This window comes from Triturus cristatus, chromosome 12 (assembly GCF_964204655.1).
Source record: "Triturus cristatus chromosome 12, aTriCri1.1, whole genome shotgun sequence".
Taxonomy (NCBI): domain Eukaryota; kingdom Metazoa; phylum Chordata; class Amphibia; order Caudata; family Salamandridae; genus Triturus; species Triturus cristatus.
In genome coordinates this window covers 573,153,553-573,175,796 of record NC_140595.1, presented here as the reverse complement: position 1 = coordinate 573,175,796, position 22,244 = coordinate 573,153,553, and the positions used below count along the sequence as shown (strand labels likewise).

Genomic DNA, 22,244 nt, shown 5'->3' with positions numbered 1-22,244 from the left:
GGCCATCTCGCAGCCGGCTTAGCCACGCCCCACAGATCCATCTTTTATTCCCAAAGTACCTTCTGCATTTCATCTAAAGGAACCAGTGGTTTTGCCCTCCTTCTTCCCAGCTCCATCTTTGCCAGCTGAGAGAGCATTCCATTCTCTGGACATTAAACAATGTTTAAAGTTCTACTTGCAAAGGACTCCGCTTTTCCGAAAATCTACTCAGTTACTCATTGCCGTCTCTGCCCCCAAGAAGGGTCAGGCTTTGACGTGGGCGTCTATCGCTCGCTGGGTCTCATCTGCTATTCTATTCTGTCATGAGAGGGCTGGTTACCCTCTGGTTTCTTAGTTTGCAGAGCACTCTAGGTGGCTTCCTCCTCTGCTCTATTCACCAGCGTGTCCTTGCCGAATATTTGCAGGGCGGCGACATGGGCGAACGTTCATACCTTCACAAGCATTACTGCCTGGCAGAAGGCAGATGTGGCAGTCAGTCAAGCTGCTCGGCAACGTCTTTTCGCATAAGGTATGATCTTCTCAGTGTCTTTCTTCTAAATAGGTTACTATTGTTATAATAAATCATTAATATATTTCGAATATTTTATAATTTAGGTAGATTTATATATGTATATATGTATACATTGTTATGAGCTCATGTTATATGCTCTTTATGATTATTATTCATATTATGCTTTCTGGGTTGCATGGTGGGATGGTTCACCTTACCCACCACCTCTGACCCTTTGGTACTGCTTGCTATTCTGATTCAAGCATGTGAATCTATAAATGATACAATACTGGAGAAGAAACAAGTTACTTACCTGTACACTGTGGGTCTCCAGTATTGATATATTTTACATTTATCTGCCAGGTGGCCACATGGCCATCTCTGCAAATGTTCGCCAGACACTATTGCCTGGATTCTCAGGTTCGCAGGGTGAGCTTGTTTGGCTGCTCTACCTTACAGGATTTCCTGGTTGAAAGCTTTTCTGGAATCCCACCTCCACTGAAGGTATTGCTTGGGTATCTGTTGAAAGGTAAGGAATCTGTGGCTTGATGTCTCTATCAGATGGACAAGTTACTTACCCTCTGTAAAGTCTTATTTGGTAGAGACATGGTCTAGCCGCAGATTCCTTACTGACTCACCTATCCTCCCCGCTCTGCGGAATTGTCTTTTGGTGTCGGAGCTGCTCCTCCTCAGGGCCCTAGCTCTTTTTTCACACCATGGTCAGTCACTTCTTGGCTCCGCACTTGTGGCGTGCAAAGTTGTGAAACGTTCTGATGTCAGCGCACCAGAGTGGCGGTTATATTGACGACACGGATGTCACCACGACGACGGACTGACGTCACGCATAGTTGACCAACGCCACCTACCAGTGCAAAATGGTACTGCTAAGAAAAATCTTCTGTATCCAGCCTCACCTCTGGAAGTTCAAAGGTAAGGAATCTGAAGCTAGATCATGTCTCTACCAGATGAGGGGTTACCGACGGTAAGTAACTGGTTCGTTAGATGTGATGTGGTGCCCAATACTACCGCTTGCAACTAATTTAGTATGTATGGTGCTAAGAATTAAAACCGTTTCCTTTCCTGTCCTTGTGTATTTAAGTAGAATAAAAAGTCCAACTTTTTTTTTATGTTTCAGGAAAAACTTGGTAATCTCATGTAAATGAAATTCAGTACTTTAGTGTTAGGCCCTGATTATGAGTTTTCCTCCGCGGCTGTCCCTGGAAGACCACCAAGCCTGTGATGAACCCACACACCGGATTCCAAGTTGAATCTAGGGCTGGCTGTGTGGCAGCATTGTCAAGGTGGCACGGGTATGTTTGGCTGATAGGAGAGCCTAAACTATATACCGCTGCTGCGACAGCACCTCCAGTATGTCCATGCACGGTGTGGCATCATGTGCCCCCGGAACGCACCCCGATGGCTAGATCTGCCCAGGCATCCTGTTGGGGGCCCCTTGCCATGACTTTCCACCAAGCATTTCATGGCGGGGTTCCCGCCATCAAATGCTTGGTGGAAATGCAGGTTGGAATCTGCTAGGCGGTGCCGGCATCGGCACCACTGCGATTCCCGCCTGCTTTCCCTACTGCCACTGGATCCTGGATCCTTACGGTGGTGGCGGTGTTGTGGCGGTTCTACCACCACCATTGTAATATGCAGTCAGACCACCGGGCTGGTGTCTGTCGGACTGCTATCGCGAATACGGGGGTCCCAGGACAGCCGTACTCTTACTAAGGGCCTTAGTATTGGTTTCAAAATATACATTGGGCTAATCGAATTCCAAAAGAGCAGAGCAATTTACATACAGTAGAAAATATTTTACAGTTTTCTATGTTTCTTGTGTGTGCTGCATTTCCTCTGGGGCAGTGGCCTTCTGTCATTACAATGTTTTTTTTTCCTTTTTTGCTTCCTATAGACGCACTTATGTTGGCAGTATGCCTGGACGCATCATTAATGGCTTGAAGACTGTTGGGGTCAACAATCCGGTTTTCCTTTTAGATGAGGTTGACAAACTGGGAAAAAGTCTGCAGGGTGATCCGGCGGCTGCTCTCCTGGAGGTAAGATGTGTGAGGACGCCTACTTTTATTGATTGTCTGCTAAAAGCAACATGTATTGGTTCAGGTGCCAGAGCCTCGGCGCAGGTCTTCTACATAGTGTAAGAACAAAGTGTTTACAAAAATGCGTTCAGTCATAAACATGGCATTGCTTGACCTTACCTCGCATAACCACATTCTACTACAATTGCTAACTTTAACTTCCTCGTTTTGGCCTTTGCAGTTGTTCTACCAAAAAGTGCTACTTGGCACCAACAGTAGTTCTTCCATTAGTAAATTGAATAGACTTTATGGGTGCAAATGCCGCACCTTAGAGTATTATAGTGCTTTAGATCAGGATGACCCACAACTATATTTTTTCCTGTAAAATCCCCTGAGAAAAGCTGTTCAGACAGTTACACGACTGAAATCCAGAAATAGTGACCAGCAGGATCAGATGGCTGGGCTCTCGTTGTGCGCAGTGGAATAGACCCATGGTCAACTGTCACCCATAATCTCAAACCCTCCCTGCAGACAACCTTCTTTCCTACAGTTGCCACCAAATCTTTTCCATAATGCATAATTGTAACCACACCACTATCCAGCCCACATTAATATTACAAGGTGTACTCAGTCACCCAACCACCATCCACCACCAGTGCAGCCCAGAATATATGACAGTGATGGTGAGTAAAACGTCGGGCTGGTAGTGCAGTGCAAAATACCAAAATCAGTATCTATTGGCATCCGTTGATGTTGACTCTCCACAAATGGGTATAAAACAGCCAGTTTGCCTTAAACTCAAAAACCTGTTTCAAAGCAGTGTCTTGATTGGTTCTGTGAAAGTCCTTAGAACATAAGAAACAATGAGTCATCCTAAGTAGGAAAGTACAGAATATGCAGTTCAACCACTTTTAAGCAGCAAGAAAGAAATGCGTGGGAAACGATCACCACGTTTCCAAATGATGGTAATGCAGCAAGACAAGCACAATTGTACACTTGTATGCACAAGTGAATCACGCACACATAAGTATTTGTGAACTACGTAGAAAGTATCTATTTGAGTAAGTACCTACAGGACTGCAAACTCCATAACTCGGCAGTTTGTCGACCGAAAGTACCCTGCTTCGGTTGTTTGAATTCAAGATAAAACACCCCTCCAGTGGCGTGTGTTTCTTAATAGTAATGCAGTAGTGTTTAAAGATGGATGTGCAGCTAAACGAGACAAAGCCTGTTTTTTTTTTAGAACTTCCCTGCCATGTTATCTACTATGGATAGGCCAGAGTTCACAAAAGCCAAATAGCTTTGAGTTTGGAATGCCTTCTTTCTATCCTTGGTAGTAATATTGCTTTTGGATCTGGGCACTGAAAAACATCCCACAGTGTCCTTTTATTTATCCACAATCCGATTTGGCTCAAACCTCTTTGTCACTTACAGATGTCGGAATGATGCATTTGCAAGGAGCCTGATCAATGACATTCACAGACCTGTCTTCCGAGTATAACTTCCATAAATCACAGCACTGTAATTATTTACCACTAAGACGCGTCTTGCGGGAGTCGCACCTCCCAACCACATGTGAAGTCCCAGAATTTAGCTCCATTAGGCAAAGCTGGCCATTGAGGTCGTTAAGTCCAAGGGACTGTCATGGGTACACAGAGCTTAAATTATTAATGCCCCTGAACTCTTAAAGGAAAATGTTAACCAGGCGTATGGTCCCTAACTGACGAGAAGTGGACAGAAGCCAAAATGGTGCCCACGAAGGTGGCCATTTTGGAAAAACTCTTCTGATCCTGTTCTACTACCTACATACTGTATATTTAGGTCACAATATCGGTTCTCTATATGTGGTGAAGAATTCCAGAAGTGCCCACGATTCTCCGACCCTCTGACAGACTTCTTCCATACAGATTTTGGATTCCCAGTAATGCAGATATACTGGCAAGAGGCCACTCTCACCAAGACAACTGTGTTAGGTTTCCAGATTGTGCTATCTATTCTGCACTCGAAGTGGACTGGCTTGGTCTAGTCAAAGGTTTGACTCAAAGCAGGGGTACCACAAGGCTGATTAATCTGGGTTTTCTTCTGACCAGACGCTGGATGTCCACTACAGAACTACAGATGGAGGTATGGCTAGATGTTCACTGATTGAGACACCACTGTACCAAATGACAGGCTTCCCATGAAACCACTAGAAGATTTGGGTCCTTGGTGGGAATGCCTCTATATAGAATCTTGTGAACCGTAAACCTAGATCACCTTGCCCCTACTTATGCTGCTCGTAAATAGTAAAGTCCCCTATCCATTTATAGAATCTCCTCTGATAAACTTGCTTGTTGCAGTCATACTTGAACAAATTGTATTATTTAACATATATTTGCAATAGTTGTCTGTTATGCTACTTCCCCCAAATGTTGATTAATCATTAATCATGTTCATACTTGACTTAACAAAAAAAAATATATATATATTTATATTTAAGTATTTTTCTTCTTGCTTTAATTGGGGCATGTGTTAAAACCTAGTGAATCCAAACCTGACTTTTAAGATTCTTCTTTCTCATTGATTTTGCTGCCACACACTACACGTTTTTTGACTCCTAGCCACTCTGAAATTGCACTTTGTTAGAATCCGGGTTCTCTGGTTGGCACAGGTAGGTACTTGTGACAAGCAGGGAACCTTTCCTCTAGTCAGGGTAAGGGGTTACACTCCTAAAATAACCCCTGCTCACCCTCTAGGTAGCTTGGCGCGAGCAGACAAGGCTTATCTCAGAGCGTTATAGGTTAAGCATTTGTGAATACATACAGTAACCAAGTGACAACACTACAGATGGACACCATACAGGTTTTTATATCAAAAATAAGGATTCTTTATATAGAGGTACCACAAGACCATTAAACGACAAAAATACACAATACTGTTACTTTAGATGGTAGAAGTTTGCTTAGTTCTCTTAAGTTTTTAAATGCGACACTTTAAGTCAATGTACCTTAGATGCGACACGCAGGGCAACGAAAGTGTTGCAACGCTGCTGATGCGATGAAGTTTTTGGTGCAAAGAAATAAAGACGTGAAGATCTTCCAGATGCGTTACGCTTCTCCGATGTTGCGAGAAGACTCGACTCGATGCGTCATCTACAGCGGCGTCACCCCTTTACGCGATGCAACGACAGCGGCCTTGGCAGCGGCACTCTTCTCCGGCGTTTGCGAGACGCTTCCGCTCGATGCGATGCTGCAGCGGCATCACCCCTTCACGCGATGCGACGACAGCAGCTCTGACGGCAGCACGCTTCTCCGTGGATGCGATACGCTTTTCTTGATGCGGTGCGATGCGTCAGCTACGATGGCTGCGATGGCGACACGCTTCTTCCTCGATGCGAGACTCTTCTCCTGATGCGGTGCAATGCGTCGGCTACGATGGCTGCGACGGCGACATGCTTCTTCGGCATTGCGAGACACTTCCGGAATGATGCGAGACGCTTCCGCTCGATGCGATGCTGCAGCGGCGACACCCTTTGCGAGATGCGACGACAACAGCTCCGACGGCAGCACCCTTCTCCTTCTTGAGTCGCGCTTCCAGCTCCTTGCGACACGCAGTCCCTCGGAAGGCCCAACAACAGCAGCAGGCACTTACAAAGAACTCTGGGGAGCTGGGGGGTGAAGTCCACTGGTCCTGGGACTTCGTTCAGGGGGCAAGCTCAGCACAAGCCCTTGGAGATCTTTTAAGCACAAGTTGAAATAAAGTCTTTGTAGTCTTTCTCCTCTCCTTCCAGCAGCAAAGCAACCACTGCAGGCCAATCCCCCAGGTAAGGGACAGTACTCCTCCTTACAGCTTTCCCAGTTCCTTCTCCTCAGGAAGCGGTTCTTCTTGTCAAGCAGGATCTAATTTCTTGGGAGCAGGGTCCCAATACTTGTACCCCTAATTCCTTTGTTCCTCTGGGGTAGAGGGGCCTGTGCCCAGTCCAAACCAGTTCTTGAGCACTTTGTTGACATGACTCTGCCTTTCTATTCAGGGTGCAGGGCAGAGACATCAGCTGCTCCACAGGAGGTGGAGCCAGCATTGTGGTGGCAGAGCACAGCCCTATTCAGAGTCCAGGTGCACTCCTCCCACCCATCTGGATGTCAATCTCTCTATTCACCACCAGGCTACCTAGCCCTGCCCCTCTGGGTTTCCCCAGCCCTGTCACTCACACAAACCAGACAGGCAGATACACATCATAGCAGAGGTGGGCTGAAATGGTTAGGCAAGCAAATACCAACTTTCTAAAAGTGGTATTTGCAAACACAGAATATTAAAATAAACTTTACTAAACTCGATTTTCTACCATGTTCCCTGGGTCTGTTAGGATCATAGGATGTAACAATTCTAACAGCCCACTCTTATTGATATGCACATTTTGCATATCTGTAAGCAGATTGGACCACTGTTTATCTATGAAAGAAATGTTGATTTCTTTTTTCAACTTCCAGCGTTTGCTGATTTCCCATTTCAACTAAATGAACCACCCCCAGTCCCCTTAATGATTAAACTGCAAGCTGTCCTGCATGAATTGTTTTGCGCATTAAAGCAAGCTATTGTAAGGTATAAGGCAGCCTTGTACAATTTTATTAAGTGCTAAATAATTCCAAATCCATTTTTGGAGAAACTTAAATTGTATAATGTTTCCCTAAAAGCTATGATCGTTGTTTTATAAAAAGCGGTTTACATTTAAGCCATGTACAATCACTTCTTTCCACAATAAGGGCCTTCCATTGCCATGCGGATTTGGGAGCGGTTCAGTGGACAAGACCGATGAAGGATAATTTTCGGTTAAATAGTGACATTAAAGTTTTTTGTAAGAGTTTGGAGATTGGCTTTAGAAACCTTTGTATCTTCTAAACATATTTATGAATGGTATATTAGGATCTTTGCAAACTTCTTTGATTGGTACTCAATTTAGAGGTCTTCACTGTTCCTGGTTGGATCATTCGGCTTTCCTGAAGGATGATATGTGCTAGGGACCTTATTGTTCATACATCCAAATCCCCTATTTATATGGCTATGTGTTTGCAGTATGGGCATGGTTAGTAAATGCTTCTTCCAACTATATAGTAGATTCTTAATCTTATTAGTGTAAATCATACTTCTTTTGGATTCCTGTTGTATCGAGGGAACAAATGAAGTCCAAGTTGAATGACTTAAGAGGATAAAAGGCTGTCTTAAGCAGTAGAGTGGTCTCTTTATACCATCACTTTTAGACCTGGCATCGTTGGCGTGGATTACCGTCTAATGTTTTGCCTTCAACCCTCTTGTTTGCTGACTTCGTATTTGCTTGTTTTAGGACTCTGCACACTTTACCACTGCTTACCAGTGCTACAGTGCCTGTGTTCTCTGCTTACAACATGGTAAGATTGCCTTAGACCCAACTGGTGTATTTAATTTACTTGTAAGCCCCTAGTACAGTGACACTATCTGTACCAAAGGCCTGTAAATTAAATGCTACTAGTGGTCCAGCACCACTGTTTGTGCCACCCACTTAACTAGCATTTTAAACATGACTCAGGCATGTTTTTGCAGCCTGCCATTTCAACCTGGAAAAATAAACCCTTTGCCAGGCCCAAACCTTCCTTTCTAATACCAACAAAGTCACCACGTGGGTAGGCCCTCAGAGGCAGGGTGCTGTGTGTTTAAAAAGTTGGACATGTACTTTCAAGTTTTACATTTCCTGGTAGTGAAAACTCCTAAAGTCATTTTTCACTACTGCAAGGCCTACCTTTCCCATAGGATAACATTGGAGTTATCTTATTACATTTTATATGTGTAATTTCCAAATCGAAACAGGTAACCAGTTCATATTTGGTGTCTTTGTAATTGTAAAGAAAAATCCTAACTTGTGGTGAAGTCGGATTATAAATTGTAATTTTGAAGATGCCACTTTTAGAAAGTTGGTATTTCCCTGATTTAGCCATTTGGTGCCTGCAGCCTGTCTCTGGTCTCCTGACTGAGTGTAGTTGACAGTTGGACTTCTTGACTTCCTCCTAGACAGCCACACGCAATGGGGAGCTTAGGTGTAACTGGATGTGCCATCAGTGGCAAGATGGACAGAGCTGGGCCCAGCCCACTTACGCTTGGATAGGATGTGTCCTATCACCACACAAAGTGCTGCATACCCCCTGTAGTTGTTCTGGAGCCAGGGCCAGGAAGGCAGGACATCTGTGCACTTCAAAAGCATGCCTCGAGAAGCTTCTCCCCACTTTAAAGGCACAACTGGGTGTAAATACTGGCCCTTCGACACCACCACTTCAGTACACTTCTGGATCTGTTGAATCTCTATAAGGTAAAAGGACTGCTGTGCTGCTGAAAGACTGCCACTCTGCTGGTCTACTGCTCTGAAGGACTGCTGCCCTGCCTTCTGCCCTGTTACATGGGTGAGAAGGACTGGACCTACATCTCTTAAACCCAGAATCGCAGAGTGACTCCAAGGGCTAGTTGTCTGGCCTCCAGATCTGAAGCTCCAGGGACACAATAGGCTTCAAACAACCGTGCACCTGTACCTGGACTCTGCCATCTGTGAGTCTTCCCTGCCAAGGGGAGCCACCCCAGTCCTGGACCCTTGGAAGTGGACTAAAGGTGCTCTGCTAGCCTCTATGATCCATCAGAACCAACACATCGCTGCTGCCGCATGAATTAGACCCATTGCAAAGACCTGCATTGCATCATAGCCCATCAGACCCACCACTGCACGACACTTACTCTCTGCGTCCACATCCATCATCCACAGCAGCCTGGACGATGACGACCGACTCCGTATCGCAGCTCCTCAGAACGAATGCATCGCCTCGACTCAACTGTTCGACGCATCCGCGATTCCTCACTTGGTATCGCAAGCCCTCATCAATGGGATCCTGGATGATGACGCAGGACCTGGCACTGCAGCCTCATGGCATCTCGGAAGCGACCCATCACCTGCTCAACTCATCTTCGACACAGATCCTCGCAACGCTTTGCAAACCAGCATTTAAGGAACTTTGTTAAGTGGGCCTAAATGGGTACCTGTAGTTAGCCCGTGCTCCATCATGATTGACCTGCACTTGTGATTTTGTCCTGGTCTGGCGCAACTAGATATCCAGAATTGACGCTTTGTGCTTTTGGTGCTATTTTTGCTGAAATCTTTGACATCACGAATCTCCGGTTCTATTGATTTGTTTTGTGAGGTTTTTATCTTGTTTGATTTATTACAGAAAGTTCTGTTTTTTTTAGTGTGGCGTCCTTTTTGTGTGGGATTTTCAGTTTATTACGGTTTCAAATGTTACACAAATACTTTACAGATTGCTCTAAGGTAAGCCTGACTGCTCTGTGGCAAGCTACCAGAAAGCTGAGCTCAGGTTAATTTTAGGGTTGACTTGTGGTTCACCCTGACAAGGATTGTGGCTGCTGCCTAACAAGGGCTCACACTCCAGTCAACCAACAGCCCAATTTCTTAGTCATCATATTTACAGCTGTCAGTTGCATCTACCTGGTGCATGTGCGCTTTTCCTTCTGATATAGGAGGTATCTTGTGCTACTGCTAGTACTTTTTATTCAAGTATGTCAACATTTTTAACGAGCTAAATTGAGAGAAAGTACAGATATTTGAGCACAGGCAATGTGGTCATTTCTCCTTTAAAAACAAAGTATTGACTTGCATTAACTTTACCCTTCTGCTTCTTGAGCTGTCGCACGTTCTTCTCTAGTTGAAGTTTGATCTTGCATACTTTGCTCCCATTAGTAGTGAGTGATGCGTGGCACCTGACAGGCTAATGAGACGCATGGGAACTAGGCGAGCTTTTGTTTGATTAATTTTTAGCTTTATGCATGGCACTGTTTGCAGGCTTGGCTCTACATATGATAAGTTGCGACTGACTATAACGCTAGAGCTGGAGATGCAGCTAAGCAAGTGTTGAGATCGGAGCTGCCCACTAAGAGCTGAGGCCGAACATGTCCTAGCAGAGGAGCATCACACATGGAGGGCAGGATGACAGTGGAACTCAAAGCTTTAGGTCAGAACAAAAAGCTGGACAGATAAGTCTAGTACAGCTTAGCGGACCTGGACATGTAGCTAAGTGGTTCCTTGAAGTAAGGGAGACGGCATGGTGAGAAGACAGAAGGTTAGGGCCCAAGAGCAGGCTGGGAGGCAGCTGGCAGGATGGAAGCTCCATGTTTCAGGCCACGCAGTTGACACAGTGGCCTCTGCCAACAGTGTTGTGAGTTCAGTCTGTGAGATGCAGTCAGTGACGTCAGAGCTAGCTTGTTTTTAACCGAGGTCCAATTGTTTAACAGCTCTCCGGGGAAGAGGTTCATTGGTAGGCAGGGTCTCTGTTAGACAAGTGGACTTTTAAGAACCACATGGCATGGATTATTCCGGCTGTCCAGTGCACACACATTTCGAATACACAAGAATAGTGCTTATGTGTTTTGTATCGAATATGAATGTATGACTCTGAAATGCAGTGAATGGCTCCAGCCGTAATCTCGCGATGCATGGCAGCGAAGTATTAAAGCAAATTGAAGTGTGTGGTGTGGCTTCTTTTTAATTAAAGTATTTTCATGACATGTCTGACTTGTGAAGCTCCACATATTGATTTAGAAATGCATTGGCGTCATACGTTTAGGTTTTTGACCGGTATGAGAGAAGGGAGCTTTGGCGAATGATTCCATGGCCATGTCCCAGGAGTTAGAGGTCTAACATTCTTCCGCACTGAAATGATTGCTCCGTTGTATTGACAGAATCTGATATCTGCCTCCGAGATTTGGCAGACGTCTGTGATAGGGAAAGCCACGCGTTAGCCTCTCCTAATCTCCTGTTTTATGAGAGGGCCGCTTCTGAGGGTCTACTTCTTTCTTTCAACGTTAAACAGCGTTAGTACTTAAAGAAAAATAGGCTGAAAAAACAATAGTATGCCTTTCATGAGGAGAAACGATATTCCTTTCAATCTTTACTACTACTCCGCACATGTGCACAACAACAATGAAAGCATTCCTTACACACACAAGTGCAACATGGCGCCCTCAGTGCAGTTTGTCTCTCATGCAGATTTTGTGAAACACTGGTGAAAGCGCTCAAGCGTACCTCACTCACTGAGCTGATACAACATTTGGAACAGATGTGCTGAGTTCTTTCCCACACATACGTCAGATGTGCAGAGTTCTTTCCCACACATACGTTCATCTTTCAAGCATGTTTAGCACGTATAGCTACAGTACTCGTCCACCATGAGTACAGGGGCGGCTGGTATCCTTTGAAAGTGGTGAGGCGAGTGAAAGGCCCTAACACTTTAAAAATAAAAAAACACCCCCTCCAAAACCCAAAAGTGAACCACCTCTTCCTCTAAAAGCCCAAAATAAAATACCCCCTCCCTCCAAAAGCCAAAATAAAAAAATAACACTAACTGCAACATAAAACACAACTACTACACTTACATGCATTACACATATCAAATAGAATAAAACAGCTCTTTCCCACAGGCTGCACGTCCTCCTCAGTGGTGTTCTCCTTCTCTGATGCATGAAGAGCTCCCCTAGCCAATCCAGACACTTCATGCTGTTAACCAGCATGAGAGAAGTGCCTCGATTGGATGGAGCGGGCTGGCTGGACGCTCCTTCAAGCCCTGGAGGCCTGGGCTTGATCTTCATTCAGCTGTCTAAAGATAGCCGGCTGGAGAGCTTCAAAGTGCGTATGTCACTTTGGTCGGTGCAACACAGCCACATCAATCCTGAAATGTGCCAAGTACGTGCACAAGGCAGAGTAGCCGTTAATATAGAAAAGTAAGGCATTCTCGGTATAAAGAAAAATGATGTAATCACTGCAAGCATTCCAATAATCTAATTGGCACTATGTAGTTAAAGCTGCATTTACCATGACAGGCCTAGTTATGAAAAATATCACTTTATCCTATCTTGACCTTAAAAAATGCTCGAGTGGCCCTAACAGTTATTTTCTACTTAGTTTAAAACATATTATTTAATGGTGAAGGCAGATTTTAATATTGTTAGTGGATATGTAACTTATAAAACGGGTATTTGCATTGCCTTAGCATAAACTGGTTTAGAACTAGTTCACCTCACATCCCTGGCTGGCTGTAAAATACTATAATTCTGGAAGTCAGACTTTACCTCAGGCATCAGGAAGGCAGGGTTGGTCTTAAAAGGATCAATTTAGCAGGGATAACTCATCTGGGAGGGTGGCAGGAAGAGTTGGCAACACATAGGGCAGCTAACACAGATCTTCCTTCAAGAGTGAGATCCCAAATGGGACTCTTGGGACTAGAAGTTATTCATTGCCAGAGCCACCCTAGACTTCCTCTCTGCACTCCCAGGAGGGAATATCAGTTTTAGCACTGGCACTATGAAGAAGGATACCTCAGCTCAATAAGGGAAGTGGCAAGAAGTAGGAACAGCTCCTTTAGCTTGACAAAACCTACTACCAACTTGATAAAGGAATTCTTGAGATGTTTGCAGCAAACCGAAAGAGGGAGTATTGAGAAAGTAGGTGGGAATTGTGTGTGAAAAAACCAGGATTTGGTGCAAGGAATAGTGCAATTGTTGGCTAATGCACTGAATAACAGTGCCACCTTACCCCCACCTCCTCAGAATGTTCCAGAACATGGGAAGAAAATGTCATAAGAAAGACAAGCAGCAAAGAAGGAAGTCCTCACACTCCACATGAAAGTCGGCGCCAACCAAACCAATGAACTCTTCGCCATTGTCAGAGAATTCTCCAACCCCTCAACCAAAGGAAACTCAATCCCTCCTTCACATTATTTCTGAGACTCACTCTCCGGCCACTTCCACAGCAAAATCACAACCATCTACAAAAACTTCGAATCCCAACCCTCAGACATTCTCAGCAGCCCAGCGAACACAAGCAACGACTACCCACTCACCACCTGGGAACAACTCAGCTCACCCACAACTACCACCCTGATGAAATCCATTCACTCTGGAGCACCCACAGACCCCTGCCCATATCGGATCTTCAACCTCGGAAGCAACAAGATCAGCCACCAACTCACCAACATAATTAACGCCTCCATAAGCACCAACATCTGCGCTGATGCATGGAAGCATGCAGCAGTCGGGTCCCTCCTCAAGAAACCATTGGCAGACTCTAGAGATCTCCAGAACTAACACCCAATCTCCCTCTTGCCCTTCCCCACCAACGTCCTGGGCAAAGCCATCAACACCCAACTCGCCAATTATCTGGAAAGGAACAAACGTCTGGATCCCTCCCTGTCTAGATTTAGAGCTAACCACATCACCGAGACAGCACTGATCGCAGCAATGGATGACATCTGAGCCCTACTTAACAGAGGAGAAACGGCTTCCTTCATCCTCCTGGGCCTCTCTGCGGCATTCAACACCATCTCCCAGTACACACATATCCAATAACTCTGCCAGTCAGGAATCAGACGACACACTCAGATGGTTGGCATCCTTCCTCACAGGATGCACCCAGGAAGTCTACCTCCCTCCCATCACCTTGCATCCCAAACACACCATCTGTGGAGTATACCACTAGGATCATCGCTCAGCCCTACCCTCTTCAACATCTACATTTCCCCTCTTGCAGATCTCGTCAGATCATACAATTAACATCATCTCATATGCCGATGACACTCAACTCGTCCTTTCTCTATCCACAAACCCCACTCAAAGCAAGACCAACTATCACAACTGCATGAAGAACGTCGTAACATGGATGAGAGACAACTGCCTCAAACTTAACATTGACAAGACTGAAGTCCTGATCTGCAGCGGAAGCACCGACCTCTGAAACAACTCCTGGTGGCCCACTAAGCTCGAACCCACCCCCACAACAAAAAAACATTCCCGCATCCTCTGGATAGTTCTAGACCGCAAAGTCTCCATGAAACGGCAGGTAAACAGTCACCTCAGAATGTTTTCATCCCATCCGCATGCTCTGAAAGATCTTCAGAGGGCTCCCCATCAGCACCAAGAAAACAGTGACACAGGCCCTCATCACTAGCCGACTCAACTACGGCAACACACTCTATGCTGGCACCCCCTTCGAACTTTTGCAGAGACTTCAGACAATCCAGAATGCAGCAGCCTGGATAATCCTCAACCTGTCCAAGAGGACACACATCACCCAACACCTGAAAAACCTCCTCTGTCTTCCTATCGAGAAGAGATGCCAGTTCAAACTCCTGACCCACACATACAAAGAGCTCCACAACCAACGACCACAGTACCTAAACCACCGCCTGACCTTCCACCAACCAACCATAAGCCTCCGCTCCGCACACAGCTCACTGGCAATGATCCCAGGCATCTGCCGCAGCCACACAGGAGGACACTCCTTCTCTCACCTCGCCGCCCACTCTCTGAGTCACCTCAGGAAGGATCGCAAGATCTAGCTCTTCGACTGAGACAAGCAGCACAGCGCCTGGATACCCTCTGGGGTGTAAAGTCGAGTTCTACAAGTACTGATTGATACTTTTTTTATTGTTACTGAAGCATTCCATGAAAGTACATATGTTTTCTAGCTATTTCCTTAGTTCGCTCTATGGGTTGCGCTCTGTCTCATGCCTGTGTACTTCTCCCTTGCCTGCTCCTGTGTGCTCTCTCCTATTTACTTTTCTTCCTCCATGCTGCATTCTCCTTCCTTGTAGTTTGCTTCCCTCCCTGTATTCTTCATGTTGCTACTTCCCCACCCGTACCACCTATGGTTCTTCTATGCAGCCTTCTCTGTTGCTTTCTCTGTTTTCGTCTTGCTTCCCCCATTCTCTGTGCTTCTGCCTTCTCCCCCCATATAACTTCTACTTCTCCTCCCCCCAACATCTACACCCCACAACCCCACCAGTACTCCACCATGCTGGCTACTGTGTTTCTCCCTTCTCGCTTGACTCCCAGAGAAGCTGAGGATATTTGGATCTGCTTCGCCGGGGAGCAAATGACCTGCATGATTGGATCAACTTCTCCAGGGAACTAATACTGCAGCTCTACTTCTAAAGGAGCACATCACCAAGAGCCCTCGGACCTTCAGTCAAGACCTGGGCTGTCTCAGTGGATGAGGCCAGGCCCTCCTCTTTCTTTTATCAAGTGCACAACTTTCCCCTCTGAGGCATAACACCAGGTATGCTCTTCCCCTGCCAGAGATTCTGGATAGTGAATGCCCCAGAGGAGCAAACCGGTCTCTCCTTCTTTCTGTGCCGCAGGTTTTAGATTTGACTGCAAGGACTTCCCAATTTTTAGGTCTTGCCTATGGGACATCTTTTAGCTGTCTGTCGGCAGAAATCTTTTGTGCATCACAGTGGTTTAAGTGAGATGAAAAAGGTGAGAAAATCTCGAAAAGAGGCATGGCCTAAGTAAGGTGTATGATATCTTAAAGAATCTGAACTACAATCCAGTGCTTTACACAGCATGCTACCTGTCCAGCATTTAGGCGCCTCTCTTTGATTTCTGCTATTGCATCCGGCCATACCACGCAATAACAAACATATGCCTAAAACAATCCAAACCTATTGGCTTTGCGAGTGCTTATTAGCAGTTTGATTTAAAGGAGTAACAGTTCATGTTTGACCATCATTATGTTCGTACTTGAGAGAGGAGAAGGATTGGATTAGCATGTACTGTGAACACTGCCCTGGCCCACTGGCTCACACTGCCTTCAGCCTCACCACCAAAACTCTTAATCTTGCTCCATTATGAACACCTTCCTACAACCAGAACTCATCCAGACACTTAAATGCAACTTCGCTCACATGTACCATACATACATTACAAAACCCATTAGCTCAGAGTTTAGAGTCGACACTTCTTCACTTTGCCAAAATAGAAAATTGCACTAAAGCAAATAGAGTTTACATATGTTAACAAATTCAAAGGTTCGATATAGGTAAAGTATTCAGTGTAAATATAGCAACATTTTGCAAACACTGTTGTCAAAGCCTATCAGTCCCAAAGGTGAGAACTATTGGCGTTGCCAATGCTTGTTCTTTTGTGTTCCAGCATTCTGCCTCATATGCTTTTCACCTCTGCATGTTGCTCCCCCGCGTGTGCTGTCGACCACTGCTCTCCACTCCATATTGCTCTTTCTCTTGTGTGCGTCTCCGTTCGCCCCGCACGTTGCTCTGTCTCTCTTGCTTCTTGTCTGCCCTCCATGTTGCTTCTCCTTTGTTTGCTGTTTTTGCCCTCTTCTGAGCTTTACTTTTGTTTTATTCTCACCCCACTCCTCTGGTGACCCCCCCCCCCCCAGTGGAACTTCTTTTATAAATATATTTTTTTGAGAGGGATAAGCAGAAAAGTTCTGGTACCCCCACCTTATAAAAGTGCTTTCACGCTACTTCAATTTCATGTTTGTTTTAAATTCCGGGCATCTGGAATCAGTATATATATTTTTTTTTTAAAAAGCTTGCATCTTTCCGTAGGCACGTGCGTTTGTGGTGACACATGAACACACATACAAATTGCCACTGCCTTGTACTTGAGGCTTTTATTTTTCTTTGTCTTATGGCTGTGCTGCACAACATCTTTTGCAGATGCTTGAAAGGTGGTCAAAAGGCATTGGCAAAGCCAAAAGGTCCCAAAGGTGAGACTTATTGGCTGTGCGAATGCTGTTTTTTGGGGGTTGTTGCTTGCACCCTCCCACCATCCTGTGTTTTTGCTTGCCACCTCCAACCCTCCCTTGTTGTTGCTCGTCCCCTCCCACCCTCCCTTGTTGTTGCTCGTCCCCTCCCGCCCTCCCTTGTTGTTGCTCGTCCCCTCCCGCCCTCCCTTGTTGTTGCTCGCCCCTTCCCTCATCCCTTGGTGATGCTCGCCCCCTCCCGCCCTCCCATGTTGTTGCTCACCCACTCCTGTGTAGTTGCTCACCCATTCCTGCCCTCCCTTGAAGCTCACAACCTCCTGCCCTCCCTTGTTGCTCGCACCCACCTATCCTCCTGTGCTGTTCCTAGCTCCCTGCCCTCCCTTGTTATATCTCACCCCCACATGCCCTCCCTTGTTGCTCACACTACCAGTTTTCTCATGTTGTTGCTCCCCCCTCAGGCAGTCTCATGTTGTTTCTCGACCCCTACTGTCCTCCCGTGTTGTTGCTCATCCCCTCCCGCCCACCCGTGTTGTTGCTCACCCCTCCCGCACTTCCATGTTGTTGCTCACCCCCCACTCTCCCATGTTTTTTGCCCCTCCCATGTTTTTTCAACCCCTTCCACCCTCCCATGTTGTTTCTCACCCCCTCCTGCCCTCCCACGTTGTTGCTTACTCCCTCCTGTGTAGTTGCTCGCCTCCTCCCTGTTGGTGCTTGCGCCTCCCGCCCTCCCAAGTTGTTGCTCACCCCCTCACGCCCTCCCATGTTGTTGCTCACTCCCGCCCTCCAATGTTTTTTTCGCCCCCTCCCATGTTGTTGCTTACCCCTCCCATGTTGTTGCTAACCCCCTCCCGCCCTCCCATGTTATTGCTCACCGCCCCGCACCCCATATTATTTTTTGCCCCCTTCCAATGTTTTTATCGCCCCTTCCACTCTCCCATGTTGCTTCTCACCCGCTCCTGCCCTCTCATGTTGTTGCTCACCCCCTCACTGTTGTTGCTCGCCCCTCCCGTCGTTGCTCGCCCCTCCCGTCCTCCCTTTTGTTGCTTGCGCCTCCCGCCCTCCCAAGTTGTTGCTCACCCCCTCCCTCCCCCATGTTGTTGCTCACCCCCTCCCTCCCCCATGTTGTTGCTCACTCCCTCCCTCCCCCATGTTGTTGCTCACTCCCCGCCCTCCCATGTTTTTTCGCCCCCTCCCATGTTTTTTCGCCCCCTCCCATGTTTTTTCGCCCCCTCCCATGTTATTGCTCACCCCTGCCCCATATTATTTTTCGCCCCTTCCATTGTTTTTTCACCCTCCCATTTTGTTTCTCACCCCCCTCCTGCCATCTCATGTTGTTGCTTAACCCCTCCTGTGTAGTTGCTCACCCCCTCCCTGTTGTTTCTCGCCCCCTAAACCCACCCTCCCTGTTGTTGCTCGCCCCTCCACCCCACTCCCTCCTTGTTGTTGCTCGCCCCCTCCCCGACCCTACCTGTTGTTGATCGCACCCCCGCTCTCCCTGTTTTGGCTTGTTCTCCCCCTCCCTGCTGTCTCTGTAGTGGCTTGTACCCATCTGGTTATTTGCACTTGTATTTTTTGCCCCCTCCCGCCCCCTAAGCAGGTAGATCTGGCTGCGTCAGTTTTTTTTTTTGTTGTTTTCTCATTTAGTCAAGCTGCACAGCACGCTAAAAAACAAATGGTCTTTCGTAGGCCCGACCTATTGCATTTTCCAATGCTTGCCTTATGCTAGTTGCCCTGTCAGGGACCTTGGTTGCCTCTCCCACTGCATCTCCAGCTGCGGCGCCAGGAGTCCGGCCGCATTGCCACACTTTGCCCCATAAAAGATCGTTTTCGGTTCTCAGGAATCAGTGGGCAAATACTGAAGTGTTTTCATACACACTTCGCAGAAGAAATCTTAAGCAAAGAAACACACGCTCTTAAGTCCTTTCTCCCTAGAGAGTTTAGTTGCCCTAGAACAACATATTCCTGTATGAAGGAGCTGCTGTGTAACAGGAACATTTGTGCTAAATTTAGATGACCTTTTTCGTAGTGGACGCGAATGAATGTGCAATGTTTACTAGTAGTTAAAGACATACTCGTTTTTGGCCTCTGGCTGCTGAATCCACTGTTAGGGCGGTGTTCGTATAGACCGACCAGACATCATTGTAACATCGAGAAAGCTCTGTGTTTACTTAAACTCTGTGCATGGAAAGCTTCCAGAGGCTGGTCCCTAGAACATGTTCGGTGTGTGCCAGATAGAGACATGTTTTCAGCTCGTTAATCTCTCCGTTGGTCCTTCCTGCTTGATAGCGCCTCATACTTGAAGTGCACTTCTGTTTATTTGTTCTGGAACAACTGTTTAAATATAGTGTAATAAAGAACACGGCGCTTTACTTCTGGGACTGACTCTAAATGTCAAAACAAAGTGTAATCCGCATAATTCGATCCATCCCTCTTTATGAACGGGATGGGATTACACCAAGCCAGAAAGGTCTGCTTATTTAACTGGCCTTGGTATGTGTTGGTATTGTATTGTCTGCAGAGGGGTGTGTTGCCTAGCACAATTACCATAATGGCTTCATTGGCACGTTGACTTTTCTTTGCCTTCGCAGGACATCTCGCTGGTAATGACCTAAAAACGGTTTGGAAATACTGATGAAAACTGTTTTGTGCAGAAGGGAACCTCCCCGCCTTATTACATTTTGGTGTAGTGGCACTTTAGTGCACCAAAGAGGAAACTTTTTTTAAATTTTTTTACATGTGTGCACAAGGCTTTGGCCCAAGTAAACCAAACCTAGGCCAACACCAACACAAGAGGAGAAACGCGTCTTAAACTCGTAGGCTTTCGACTCTGTACAAGATATTGATACACCCCAGACTGATTCATGCTCATCAGTGAGTCAGGGTTCCCACGTCTAGACATACTCACTGCACTTGGGAGAGAATATAAGGCCATGTTTAAGCGAACTCTTTGATAATAGCGCCCAAGAGTAGCTACAGTTGAAGATGATTTGTATTCCAGGTCAATACTAGTTATTGCATACTGAAGAGACCTTAAGCCTTGCATATCTTCAGTGTGATCCTGGCAATCGGTATACCACTGCATATCAAAGCACTTATTTTATCTGAGGAGCACTTCTCTATGAAAATATGTTAGGAAGCCGGCTCCAAAATCATCGCTTACCCTTGTAAGCAAATAGACCATTGGGCAACAGAGTAATATTCTTAAATATATCCGCGTCGGACCATTGCCACTGCACCTCACTTGGTGTTTCTACAAATCAGAGTCCCGTGCACTACTGTTCCGGTACCCGCCGCTGTTTGGTACCACTATCCAGCAAGAACAAATAAATGCCACAAAACGGAAAGGTGCACTCAGGAAATTGTTCTAGTCCAAACACCGTCAATGCGGTATCTGTATAAAGTTTTTTTTATTTCTTCTTCACAAAATACAAAGAACATCCAGCCAACGCGTTTCGTTCAAAACATCTCTTTTGCACTTCATCAGGGCTCATGTGTGTTGATTTCAAACATGTGCATCTTCTAATAAAACAATAGTATCATCCATTGGTCCAGTCAATGTTGAATTTATTAAGAGTACTATCCCTCTTTAATTCTAATCGTATTTCTAAAATATTACCTATTCGTACGGGAATAAGGGTAAAATGCCCTGGGTGGATACCTTGATAAGTATCCTAGCCGACTCTGTGAAGTCCAACAAACACACAGTCAAAACCGAGTTTTGAAACACCTTCCACTCTTTTGCACTTCTCTACATATGCATCACATTATCTGGAGGAAGACTCAAATGTGAAAAATTCTTCACACATAGGCCTCTACAGCCCAATCTTGCTTTGCCTGGACAAATAACCAAACCACCTCAAATAGGATTTTACTAATAGTGGCAATCAACTCACAAAAGTGTTTCGCGGTTCATTTCCTCTCTTATTTCTGACCAAGCTCCCAGATACCACAATGGGATTCTACCACTTGCATAGACCTTAACATATTAGGTTCTGTGACCCAGGCAGACATGATAGGGCCCATTTAATTGAGACAGACAGAGGTTCAATGTGATAACATCGTTTTCCAAAATATCTTTTCCAAAATTCACTTTTCATAAACCTTTTACAAAAACATAGTTTTTCTATAAAGTGTAATATACATTTTGAGCTTTTCTTAACGTGTTTTTTTATTTGTATTTTTTTTTTTATTTACTTATTTATTTCTGTTGACATAAACATTTAAATCTGTCAGAAATGTGGGTATTGGTAGTGCAGGATGTTGGGTCGGTGCAAGTGATAGGTCCAAAATTGTCTCCTCACTGGGAACCACGCACCTCATTGTAGCTCTTGATTCTCTCAGGGTAGTGAAGCAGAGCAGTTCAAGGCCTACTCAGGGAAGGTGGTGTGGGCTTGTAATCCCAATATATTCAGTGAATGTCCAACCCGTGCTTTTTCTCTGAAAAAGGAAAAGCACATTTATTACACACATTACTAAATTCTACACATTAATTCACAAATAGATATATATTTATCTCATCCAAAGGTTGCCACCAAATTGAGGACGCACACAGTAAAAGGCACATCCAGCATCACTGCCGATTCTTTATTTTTGCAGAACTTGCAACATTACGGAAGATTTCTGTGGCCTTACCCTACGCATTTTGGAGCTCCTGCTCACTACATACGCAGATTCGGTCCGGAATAGAGCTTCCCGTTGCGTTGTCAGCTCTCATACCTGCAACCTTTTATTCCGCTGTTTGGTTACAGTGTATCTGTCACCAGCAGTCCACTTTTGATCATCGTGGCGGTGCTGCGCTCCCAACTGGGGCTGGCCGGAACATCTCATCCAAAGGTTGCCACCAAATTGAGGACGCACACAGTAAAAGGCACATCCAGCATCACTGCCAAATCTTTATTTTTGCAGAACTTGCCACATTACGGAAGATTTCTGTGGCCTTGCCCTACGCGTTTCGGAGCTCCTGCTCCTTGCTCACGGGCCAGCGAGTGGATAGGCAGATGCCAACAGACTTAGTCCTGCAATTTGCTTTTATGTTGCCCTCTGGTGGGCTGTGTGAATTTCTCAGCTGTCTGGGACTTGTAGTTCTTTTGCTGTAATAAATCTATAGTGAATTCTGCCTACTCACTACATACGCAGATTCGCTCTGGAATAGAGCTTC

The 22,244-nt window shown here is 45.8% G+C and overlaps 1 protein-coding gene across 1 annotated transcript in view; it reads left to right on the top strand.

Moving 5' to 3' along the window:
• The window catches only part of LONP2 (lon peptidase 2, peroxisomal), an 860,677-nt gene that overhangs the window by 326,439 nt on the left and 511,994 nt on the right, over positions 1 to 22,244 (top strand). Inside the window, exon 8 of the mRNA XM_085638877.1 lies at positions 2,403 to 2,544. Coding sequence (XP_085495003.1) covers positions 2,403 to 2,544 — 142 coding nt within the window. The remainder of the gene's footprint in view (positions 1 to 2,402; positions 2,545 to 22,244) is intronic.